The sequence below is a fragment of the Rhodnius prolixus genome, unplaced genomic scaffold (assembly GCF_049639745.1).
Source record: "Rhodnius prolixus isolate KJV_2025 unplaced genomic scaffold, Rpr scaffold_5, whole genome shotgun sequence".
NCBI classification, from domain to species: domain Eukaryota; kingdom Metazoa; phylum Arthropoda; class Insecta; order Hemiptera; family Reduviidae; genus Rhodnius; species Rhodnius prolixus.
Window position 1 is genome coordinate 5,759,362 of NW_027411624.1, and position 12,788 is coordinate 5,772,149.

The 12,788-nt window shown below is 36.3% G+C and overlaps 1 protein-coding gene across 2 annotated transcripts in view; it reads right to left on the reverse strand.

The window, feature by feature from the left end:
• Positions 1-2,148, reverse strand: part of ham (hamlet) — a 278,167-nt gene extending 276,019 nt beyond the window's left edge. Inside the window, exon 1 of one of the 2 annotated variants that reach the window (XM_074137332.1) lies at positions 1,865-2,148. In XM_074137332.1, the coding sequence (XP_073993433.1) occupies positions 1,865-1,901 (37 nt within the window). In that variant the 5' untranslated portion in view covers positions 1,902-2,148. The remainder of the gene's footprint in view (positions 1-1,864) is intronic. The other variant, XM_074137333.1, reaches the window with a different exon arrangement.
• Between the last annotated feature and the right edge of the window lie 10,640 nt (positions 2,149-12,788).

Genomic DNA, 12,788 nt, shown 5'->3' on the forward strand with positions numbered 1-12,788 from the left:
GCGTGGTCTCTTAAAGTTTGAGAACCCGTAAGTTCGAGAACACCTAAGTAACCTGCTAAGTTTAGGATAAGAAAAAAAATGTTAATGATAAAGTATCTAAGAAATGGTGGGAAATTTTGGAAAACAAAAAACAAAAAGTGACGTCTTAAATTTGAGAGCATCCTTTGTTTTTTTGATAATAAATATTTCCCAATCAAAGCTAGAATTCATCTATATAGTAAAACACGATACATTGAGCCGAGCACTTCCTCGAATTCTGGATTGAACATAAACAAAGATACAGCATCATTCCCAGTATCAGATTCACTGATCAACTTACTTCTTTGAAATTGCATGGCGCCTTTTTTGATTACGTCTAAAATTGAACAAGTGAACTTATATCTGGATAAACGGAAGTTATCTTAAATTGTCTCATTGTATGATTTTTAGTAAACATTCGTCTAAAATAAATAATTTATTCCTGATCTAAATTTTAGATTTTATTATTTTGATAAAAAACTTTACTTTTATTAAACCATTTTCAATTATTTAATAGAGCTATAAAAAACCAAATTCATTCCCAGAATTATGATTAGAACAATATCCTTTCTGTTTGTGGTTATCATAACATTAGTATGTATTGATAATCTTTTCTAAAAGCTATAAATAAAAAAGGTGTAGCTTTTCATGTTTAATACACAATAATCTGTATCTGATTAGAGCTATGATTATAACTAATACATTAAACATCTTTCACTAAAATTATTCTCCATGCAAACGTGAATTTTCTACTAATATTCCTGAGGAGAGTAAGTGGATTAGCCAATTCTTCGGGAATCTTCCCCAGTAGCCCCAGTAACGTTAAACAGACTTATATCATTGACTTAAGCTCAGCTTTCCGGGTTCAGAACTCCCCGGAGGAGTTCCTAGGTTAGTTGGATGAAGAGTTTAGGGGAGATCTAGGTTGTTAGTGACGTTTTAAAAGATTCGTGGCCATTGTCAGGCTGTGCCGGAAATGGGAATCGATTGATTCAGGCAAAAGGAAATAGAGGGACATTGAGGAAAATTTGGGATTCTAGTGAGATGGTCAAATTCATTTAACATCTGCATAATATTCATTGGTATCCGTATCAAATTCGTGCAATTCCGCGTCGGGAAATGGAAAAATCTGACTCCTGTACCACTAATTTCGCAGGATTTTCCTGTAAAGTAAATAATTATCCAAAGGTTATGTGAACTTGAACAAAAAAAAATTTAAAAAAAAAAAAAAAAATAGTAAACATTTCACTTTGCTCTGTACTCTTTCTGCCGGCCACTTCCAGACAGTGTTCTCTCGTTACAAACATCATGACCTAACAGTGAGCTGTTTGGTAGAGAAAAATCTATGGTCCTTGCATCTTGGGGAATTCAAAATCTAGGTACTCCAGGACACTAAGCTGATCCCCCATTCTTTGAACTTTCAACTTTCAACCCAAGAAATATTAATTTTATGCAGTTCGGTGGGGTGGACAGGGGGGGAGGGGGACTATCAATTTTCGTTTCCCACATTTTATGAGTAACATGTGAAATATTAGAGCCAATTAATTTAAATAATTTTACGGAAATATATCGTCACTTTCTGAATTGTTTTCATCAGATTTTCAAATGAAATGTACACACTTCCGGTAAAAGCGGAAATTAAATATTACTAGTAAGCGCTCATTAAAATTGGTACTTCTCATCAAGAGATTACCAAAAAATATTTACGAAACAAATATTAAAGTAATTTCTCTGCCATTTGAAAAGTTATTAAATAAGTCTAGCATAAATAATATTTTATTTTTTTAAAAATAAATGGACTTTTCTAATAATAATTATAATTTAAAAAAAAGAAGATTTTTCTTACCTTGTGTGAATTTTCTGGCCACCGGTTTGAAACGCATATTTCTTAAACGTTAAATCGTTCTACAAAATAAATAAATAAAACCCCACGATTTGCCTTTATTTAGGCAAAATTTAAAAATAAATTATTGTTCGCACTAAGTTATTTATTTAATTTTTCACGCACTTCTCTAAATCGTAGCTGGTGAGCGGAAACGTTATAGACAGATATGTTATTGCACATATCTTGCGAAAGAAGTTTTTTTTTGGGGGGGGGGCGGGAAAAGCTCTCAAAAAAAGAAAAAAGTGAAAAAAGAAAATATATAAAAAATTACTATTGACAACGCATCACATCAACATTGACAGCGCGACTGTTCTCCAACTCTTGTTGTTCCAGTAGTTGTTGCTGATGATGTTGTTGTTGCTTTTTGACGTCATTATATATGTATACACAGGTATACACATTACACATATACAAACACACACATACTTCGTGTAAATTTACCACACTCACCGTTTGATTTTATTTATTATTATTATTGTTTATTATTTTTTATTTTCTGTTTACCTGGCTCCCTTTTAGGTCCTCCTTTACAGATAGCCTAACCTAACCTCTATCCCTAGTATTCTTCTACTTTAGGGGGGGGCCCCACTTTTTTCACCGACAGACCACTCTCCAATGTATATATACGACAAGAGAGAGAAACTCCGGCTAGTGGTGAATGTTCAACCAGAGAGTGTATGACCACGCCTCCAAATGGTTTGGCCAAGTGGGGGCAGCACACCTCTATAATATAACCCACCTATACACCCCCCCATTTTTAGATACGGCTACAAACAGACACATAAACACATATTATATATTTTTTTAAAAAAACCCACGGGTGCAACAAGAATGGGATACCCTTAATATATATATATATTTTGTTTTTTCTTCTTCTATTTATTTATTCAGTTACTTTCCACCGCCTTCTTCTTTGGCAAGACATTTGTCTTTATCCTGTCAATTGAACTTCCACGATTTATTCATCTTTAGTGAGTCTTAAAAGAGTTTCGAATCAGCACAATAAATTTTTATTTTATTTTATTTTTTTAAGTTTTCGTAAACATTTATTCCTTCGAATAAGTAGAGTAGTAAATTAAAGTAATTGCCTATTTTTCAGGCGGGCTTTACGTCCAACTACCAATTAGGGGGTCGTGGACGGAGGCGACTAGCAAACATACTTTACTATAAATTTCTCATATTAACCATTAAATAAAATCCAAGGCCTAGACCGGGGGAATCGAATCCACTAACCAACAATACACCTTTGCTTTGCGGGTCTAGCCTATAACCCCTGACATACTTTACTATAAATTTCTCATATTAAACATTGAATAAAATCCAAGACCTAGACCGGGGAATCGAACACACTAACCAACAATACATCTTAGCTTTGCGGGTCTAGCCTATAACCCCTGATGTACTTTACTATAAATTTCTCATATTAACCATTAAATAAAATCCCAGGGGAAATCGAACCCACTAAACCAACAATACACATTAGCATTGCGGGTCTAGCCTATAACGGCCTAACATACTTTACTATAAATTTCTCATATTAACCATTAAATAAAATCCAAGGTCTAAAGACCAGGGGAATCGAACCCACTAAACCAACAATACATCTTAGCTTTGCGGGTACGCCTTCGAATAATATTCACATATCTATGACTTGAACCCAGAACATATATTTAGTGTGGTACTTTGAGTAAAAGAAAAATGGGCTATGTGTGTGTAAAACAAAACCTCAAAAGCTACAAATCACAGGAAGCTAAACTTTAAGTTTCGATTAGATTCCACCAGGGAGCTTGACTGCAATTTAGCAATTGAAATCCCTTAAACCGGAAGTAGTACTTTATTGATTGCATTTTTTTTATTCCTTTTTTTTTTAGCAAGAATATTCTCGAAGATGACTATATTTTTTTTATCCTCATGGTAAAGATGTTGATCATCAGGGGCGGGGTGTTAGTCTAGTGGTCAAGAGCGTAGTTTTGTAAGTGGGAGATCACCAGTTCGAATCCCGTGTATGTCTACTTTTTATTTGGTAGGAAAAAAAAATTGTTTACAGTAAAGTATGAGGTGGAAGCCCCTGTCCACGACTCCTAAATTGGTAGCTGGACGTTAAGCCATACCTGAAAAATTAGACGATTACTTTACTGTACTTTAATGTTACACCAGTCTTTTTATATTTATAAAACAAAAAAAATGAAAAAGAATACATAAAATTTCTCTTTTACCATTTAATAAGAACAATAAAAAATTATTGTAAATTATTTAATAAATAATTGTTAAAATTGTAAATTTCAATTTAAAAAAATAAATAATAAAGTGTAAGCCAGAAATTGAATAAATTAAAAAACCACGGAACTGTTTATAACGCATTACATGAATACAATGCAGAATAGTATACTCAGTCCCCTTAACTGGCGTAACTTGAACCACAGCATGGCTCAGTAATTCTTTATTTACTGCAATTTATTAATAATATTCTAAAATTAATAAATTTTATATGGGATTAATTAGCTGTTAAGTTTGTCCATTAAATGATGTTGCTTTTAATATTTAAAAAAAACAAGAAAATCAACTATTTCGTCATTTAAACTTGTTCTTGTTTTTCATCGCAGGATATAAAGTGCTGAAATCTCATCTTTTTTTTTTATTTATTACCGGAAATACATGATTGAGGTCCGCTGAATCCGGAAGGGAGCATGTTTTTAGGTAATATGACCTCTGTAGTTCTGGTAACTTCAAGATTTATCTCTGAGTAAGCTTTTTCGTATTGTTATCGTGCTTATTTCCGATTTTTTGAGTTTACAACGGAAATATTCGCTTTCAGGATCCTGATTGCGATTTTTTGATTTTGTTTTGGAGTGGTGTTTGTCTAGTGGTTATGAGAGTGGCTTTGTAAGTGGGAAATCCTCAGTTTGTATCAGGCTACTTTTTTATCTAATAGAAAAGAAATGTTAAGTAGTAAATAGTAAAGTATTGGTTTCGGCCCTCGCCTCCGATAACTGATTGGTAGTTGGACATAAGGCACCTAAAAAAAAATAGGTGATTACTTTTAGTTAGTGATTTTTACAAATTAGTCTCTCTTTTTCTCGATCTCTTTCAGGGTATGATTTCTCTCTCTCTCTTTCTCTCTCTCTCTTTCTCTTTCACTCCCTTTCTCTTACTTATTCTCTTTCTAGCACTATCTCTCATTCAGTCACTCATTCTCTCTTACTCATGCCCTCTTACTTTCTCTCTTCTTTCTCAATCTATCTCTGTCTCTCATTCACTCGCCCTTTCTCTTTCACTCATTCACTCTCTCTTTCTCTCACTCTTTCACTCTCTCTTTCTCTTTCTCTATTTGTGTGATTCAAATTTGATAATTCGATTACCCCCCTCAATAATAATATTAAAAAAGTAAAGTAATAGTCTATTTTTTCAGGCGGGCTTTACGTCCAACTACCAATTAGGTGTCGTGGACGGAGGCGATTAGTAAACATACTTTACTATAAATTTCTCATATTAACCATTAAATAAAATCCAATGCCTAGACCGAAGGAATCGAACCCACTAAACCAACAATACATCTTAGCTTTGCGGGTCTAGCCTATAACCGCCTAACGTACTTTACTATAAATTTCTCATATTAACGATTAAATAAAATCCAAGACCTAGACCGGGGGAATCGAACCCACTAAACCAACAATACATCTTAGCTTTGCGGGTCTAGCCTATAACCGCCTAACATACTTTACTATAAATTTCTCATATTAACCATTCAATAAAATCAAAGGCCTAGACCGGGGGAATCGAACCCACTAAACCAACAATACATCTTAGCTTTGCGGGTCTAGCCTATAATCGCCTAACATACTTTATTATAAATTTCTCATATTAACCATTCAATAAAATCCAAGGCCTAGACCAGGGGAATCGAACCCACTAAACCAACAATACATCTTAGCTTTGCGGGTCTAGCCTATAATCGCCTAACATACTTTATTATAAATTTCTCATATTAACCATTCAATAAAATCCAAGGCCTAGACCAGGGGAATCGAACCCACTAAACCAACAATACATCTTAGCTTTGCGGGTCTAGCCTATAATCGCCTAACATACTTTATTATAAATTTCTCATATTAACCATTAAATAAAATCCAAGACCTAGACCAGGGGAATCGAACCCACTAAACCAACAATACATCTTAGCTTTGCGGGTCTAGCCTATAACCGCCTAACATACTTTACTATAAATTTCTCATATTAACCATTAAATAAAATCCAAGACCTGGACACCGGGAATGGAACCCACTAAACCAACAATACATCTTAGCATTGCGGGTCTAGCCTATAACCGCCTAACATACTTTACTATAAATTTCTCATATTAACCATTAAATAAAATCCAAGACCTAGATTAGGGAAAAGAACCCACTAACCAACAATACATCTTAGCATTGCGGGTCTAGTCTCTAACCGCTCGGCTACCGTGGCGCCTTCAATAATAATATTATAATTCAATAGTAATAAATTACACCAGATTTTTTTTTAAATTTAATCTTAGAGTTTTCAGTAATTAATTTGGTTAGAAGAGGCTAAAAGCAATGTTACCACTGATAACTCAATAACCTGCATTGTCTCTCCAGTGTCAGTAGTGAAAGAAAATTATGAGACTCCATAAAAAAAAAATAATAATAACAATTAGATTACTGGGTCAGCAAGAGCACCGCATAATTGTTGGAAAATTATCCCCCTCTCTTAGTAAGGTTTTTAATTAACCTCCAATTTTTCTATACAAAAGAAAAAAACAGCGCACACCCACACACGCACATTGAAAAGTAAACGGAAAATTTATGGCACAATTTTTCTGAAGGACAAAAATCACAAGCATGGTGGCTTTAAGAAAAGAAAGAAAAAATATTAATGGCTTTTGGTGGCGGACAAAAGAAACAATCAGATAATTAGTGTCATTAAAAAAAGAAAAAGAAAATGTCTTAAGGAGAAGGAGAGTGCAAAGTTTAATGGTTAAGTTTTTCCCAAGTCCTACCGCAGTTAACTTTAAAAATATTTGTTGATGGGGAACTCGCGTGAATGTGATTATACAAAATAAAAGTAGAGCACAAAGTTGTGGGTGTGTAAGCACAACATGTTGAACTTGTTATTCTCTTCTCCCACTTCTTTATTATATTCCTTTATTTTTTTAAAGAAAAACAAAATGTAGAAGTGAAAAAAAGAATAATCTGATTTAAACACTCCTGGCTTCCTTTTGCCGTCTAGATCGCCTCATCAGTTCACTTCCGGTGGTAAAATCTTAGATACACTCTTTTTTAAAAAAAGGAAATCCTTATCTTGAAGTTCCAATCTAATCCCTGAACATCCCTATGGCTCCAGAAGGCAGGACTCCACTATTCACTGGTGACATCGCGTTGCTAGTACCCTTGAGCGGAAGAAATACTAGTTCAGGTGTTTGCCGTTCATCCGGTGACCCACTGAGCTTTTTTGGGAGCGCAACATCCACACTACCATTCATAGATTACTTTTTTCTCAAGTACTACCTCTTTTGACACGGAGCTTTCTGAAGTCCCCAGGTTAGGGGTATTTCTTAGTCTTTCTTCAGAGACGTGGGATTTGCATCTAATTTCTTCTATTTCTATGAGCTAAATTGAAAAACTAGAATTTTCTGTCTATATAAACTTAGAATTACCTCTCAGAAAGCCAAGTCATTTCTGAGATTTTATGCATGATGAGTGCAGAGTAGCCAGTGGTCGAGGGTGGAACTGTTTTTGGTTGAATCACTCGCTGGGGGTTCCATGCATTTATACCCCTCAATACGCCACCTTTGATTTTCCCACAATTGGATATCCTAAATTAGAGATTTGGGATTGTTTAAGGAAGTTACAGATTCCTCTCTAAGTAGTTGGATATGCACCCGTTGATTAGTAAGCCTGGAGATTAATATAACCGCAATGTATAGCAAGATAAACCTTCACCAATTTTTTTTCCCCAGTGTTACCCCAGAAAGAAAGAGGGGAGCCGACAGATTGGGGGTGACCACTCTCTTTTTGTAGCCCAAACACTATTCCGTCTAAGTCAGAGTATATCCTCCTACAATGCCCGCTAACGATGCAGTCTTTCTGGGGCGAAAATCAAATGTCCTCTTAAACCTACGATTCCTATGTAAGGATACTTACCCCCCCCAAAAAAAAGGCGCGCGCTGCTTCAGATCCTCCATCCCCTGTGCTTTATCGTTTTCAAGGATCGCTTGACGCTTGAAATTAGTCTTGAAAAGTCAGTCTGTAAGTGTGTACGTGACGGAAACTGAGTAATCTACCCCTGACGATGGATGAATGTCCGAAAGAGGTTCAGGGTTACAATAAACATGCATGCTGCGACAGGTTAAAATCCTTAGTAATAGTGCCAGAAAATTTTGTACATTCATGTGAAAAACCCCAGATTTAACTTGAAGATCCCACGAACGCTATTAAAAGGTTTTCAACGGGCTGGTAATTATAATAGAAGCCTTTTATAGGGGGATGATGGACTTGTACCATAGTTTGTAGTGCAGTACGTGAAGTATGGCAAACCGGAAATGTTTACTTACGGGCTAGTTAACAAACAAAATAGAAACACACTTTAATGTTTGGTAAAGTAAAATTGAAGAACGCAAACGTGCTGTTTGTTATGTACGAGTATCGGTTCTTTATTATATGGGTAAACATAGTCTCGAGTGTTTTGTTTACACACACCACAGAGCACTCTTCTGGTTAATTTGTGTACTCTCTTATCTATGGGATCTTCTGTTAGTTTCTGTCTGCTGTCCGTACGTAGTAGTTGACAGTTTTAAGTGTAACACTTGATTTGCATCGCTTTAACCTTCTCCCTTCCTGTGGAAGTTATAAATTTACTTTTAATTTGACTTCAAAGTCCGTGAGTGCCCGAAATCTCGCTCGGGAGAAAACGTAGAATGCTTTCGAATTCCCTCCCATAGTTCTGCAGATTGCGAAATGTATGCATTTAGCATCGATTGCCACTTTGACAATAATCTTCTTATCGTTCGATTGAAAACATTAAGCTGACGCCAAAATTCTCTGAAGAAGAAGAAGAAGAAAAATTTTATTTAATAGTTGAAAATACACAGGGTGAACCAGTAACTAATTTCCATAGGCCTACTGTGTGTAGTACATCTAAAGTGGAAATTCAATGACGTATTGGCCAACTTCATATTTTTCTCTGTTCTTGAGTGACGTCACTTTAAAGTTTTTTTCAAAAATCATTACTTTTTTCCAATAAAAATGTTATTACACAGAAAGTTTTAGTCCGAATTCGATTCTGATGACACGGTTAGAAAGACAGATAAATTTTCTAAAAATTGATTCCATTTTGAAGCATAAGTTATTCTCCAAACAGCCTCAATCTTCCTCCGAATGCTGGAAAAATAATAGTAATCGAAATTTTTAAGAAAACTCATTAGTCTCTTATGTGATCATTATCTGACCTAGGTGCTGGCACTTTTTTTATAAAAGTTTCCTTGTTTAATGGGCTTTCAAACGGTATATCATTTTCCGGATTCCTTTTATCTTCGTTTGAGAAATTACGTTTGTTTTACAAGAAAACGTGTTCACTAGCACACCAACAGGGTTAGTTTATCAAGTTGTTTAATTCATTGAAAACTCTTTTAGATGAGTAGTCAATTTTAAAGTAGGCTGTCTTAAAATAAGGATGTCAAAGGTTACTAATTGCACTTTTTTCAATTAGTTTCACTTCAGGGAGTCCTTAACTCTTCTGTGCCTGTGCACCGTGTCCAAACTATAGTCCCCTATTAGTCTGCATAGGTGGTTGTGACTTGATTCGCACTTACTGAAGAAACCAGTAGCGAGGTACTTGATGTAGTGTTCTACATAGTCCATGTTGGTGTTAAGAGTGTAAGTCTATAATACGCGTGTAGCGGAGGGAAGTTGTGAGCAGTCTGAGGTATTTATTTTGGATGATCTGCAGCGAGGCGAAATTGTATCGACACGTCAGACTCCAGGCGGGACAAGCATAAAGTAACATGGGCCTAACCACTACCTTGTACAGGAGGAGTTTATTCTCTCTGGGGACTGTTTAAAGTCCCTGCAGAACAGCGGGAATAACACTGGAATGACTGCCTTTCCTTTATTGACTCTTACCTTTATTTGGGGGAGGTCAAGTCAGTCCACGATCCAGTGATACTCCAAGATATTTGATAGTGGCAGCCCACGGGCCCCGTCCGTCCCCCGAAGTGGACATGTCGTTTACAAGATCGGCCTGCGCTTAGTGAAAAGCATAGCCTCCGTTTTTTAAGAGGTTAATTTTTATTTTCCACTTAGTGAAAAAATCGGTCCATACATGACATGGCCCTAGTAAGCCTGCCGACTATCGTGTCCAAGGACGAAGCATAGACAGCGACGTCATCAGCATACAAGACCAGACGAACATACTTTGGTCGAGGCATTGGGTTAAAGTAAATAAGAAACAAGATAAGGTCCTATTATTGAGCCCTGAGGCACTTCAGCGGTTGCATCATGAGAAAGAGATAAGGATGAATTTAATGACGCAAAACTTTCTATTATTTAAGTAAGAGTGAATAATTTTAGTTATGTAAGGAGGGAAATTATATTCAATCAATCTGAAAATTCTCGAAACCACGCTGCGCTGCTGCCCTATTTGGGTGGTGCCAACTATTTTAAAGTTTTATTTAAAAATAAATAAATCAGAATTATTTTGATAATTATAGAGAGCGTTTTAGAAATATTTTTTTTTTTTTTTAAATAATTGCCTTCATCTCACACTTTCTGTTAAGCTTAATGTGTAAGGCTTATTATTTCTTGAGAAGGGACAGATTGAGTATTATTAATGAGCCTTCATTGGCCCGAAGGCACAATTCTAAGTCACCACTAACCGTGGGGAAGCATAATGCTAGGGATTGTATTTGTTGATAGCGTGACGCTTGGACACAAAGTGTCGGGAGTGAATGAGTAAGAGCCGGGTGAGAAAGAGAAAGAAAAAAAAAGAGGGGGAGAACAGTAGCGTGTCCAGAAATATATGGGAGAGGGAAGGTAATTACCCTAGGCTTACTGCTATAACCTGCTAGACACCGTTCAGGTAATATACCTCATCTTTTCGCCAAGCCCTAGCCTCTCGTTATCTTACTGCATATATTAATTTTTATACTTTATCTCTTCAATAGAAAGTGCCGCGCCACTCTACTATACCCGGTTTTAATGCTAACTACCCACAGTAGGGGCCTCTGACTGTGAGGAGTACTCTTAAGGGCGGCAGGTACCCTTAAAAACAACCTTCAACCTCTACAACGCCCTGAAAGAAAAAAAAAACAACTACCTAGCTGGTTAATGCCTAGCCATTGTTTTTCTCCCACCCTGGGCCCTTTCTCTGGTTTGTTCGTTTATACCTCTATCTCTTTCGCCCTTAAGCTTAGGGCCCTAATCCATCAATCTATCTCTCTTTATTTTACCATTTCATGTCAGCCATGATACAATCTTCAGTATCTAAAAAGGGCGCTTCCATAATCATCTTCATAAATTATGATTATTTAAAAGGGATAGCCCTTCCATCTTATGTGTTCACGTAACTAATAAGGGCTTAGGGGGATGCAAGACACGTATTGTTTGTGCCTTATTTGCAAATTTTTTACGACATTAGCAAGTTTCAATTCCGTTGATAGCATCACAGAGAACTGGAATTCAATACTTTTTCTTCACATCAACTGCGCAGACTTTTCTGGACGAACTTCCAAGTCCTAGATAACAAGGTATCTGCCCTCTGGAGGAAGCAACCCCATAGGATAAGACTTGCAGCAGAAATGCTGCTGAATGGCCAGGACGACGAAACTCAGTTCTATCTACTTGGACGACGTTTGCATCGGCGATCTCCTCGCTTCCCGAACTTTCCTGCAACCTAGAGAGTCCTCCCCCCTCCATCCTGGTTGGTTGCTCTCATCAGTTCTCCCTAAGCTAGTTCGGTGTCACATGTGCTATATAATATTTAATAAATGAGGGTGCCACGGTAGCCGAACGGTTATTAGGATAGACCCGCAAAGCTAAGATGTATTGTTGGTTTAGTGGGTTCGATTCCCTGTGTCTAGGTCTTGGATTTTATTTAATGGTTAATTTGAGAAATTTATAGTAAAGTATGTTAGGCGGCTATAGGCTAGACCCGCAAAGCTAAGATGTATTGTTGGTTTAGTGGGTTCGATTCCCCTGTTCTAGGCCTTGGATTTTATTTAATGGTTAATTTGAGAAATTTATAGTAAAGTATGTTAGGCGGTTATAGGCTAGACCCGCAAAGCTAAGATGTATTGTTGGTTTAGTGGGTTCGATTCCCCTGTTCTAGGCCTTGGATTTTATTTAATGGTTAATTTGAGAAATTTATAGTAAAGTATGTTAGGCGGTTATAGGCTAGACCCGCAAAGCTAAGATGTATTGTTGGTTTAGTGGGTTTGATTTCCCAGTGTCTAGACCTTGGATTTTATTTAATGGTTAATTTGAGAAATTTATAGTAAAGTGTGTTAGGTGGATATAGGCTAGACCCGTAAAGCTAAGATGTATTGTTGGTTTAGTGGATTCGATTCCCTGTGTCTAGGCTTTAGATTTTATTTAATGGTTAATATGAGAAGTTTACAGTAAAGTACATATGTTTGCTAGTCGCCGCCGTACGCCGCACGTAATTGGTAGTTGGACGTAAAGCCCGCCAGTAAAAATAGGCAATTACTTTTTTTTATTTACTTATTTAACAAATTTTGTCTTTGACTCATTTAATATTTAAGTACCGCAACTAACTGTTGCATCTATGTGTTAAAACTGCTTCACCAGAACAATGAACGATCAAAATGGTTCTTCCGTTCTAAAGCGGAAAAAGGCAAAGTAAAGCCTTAAAA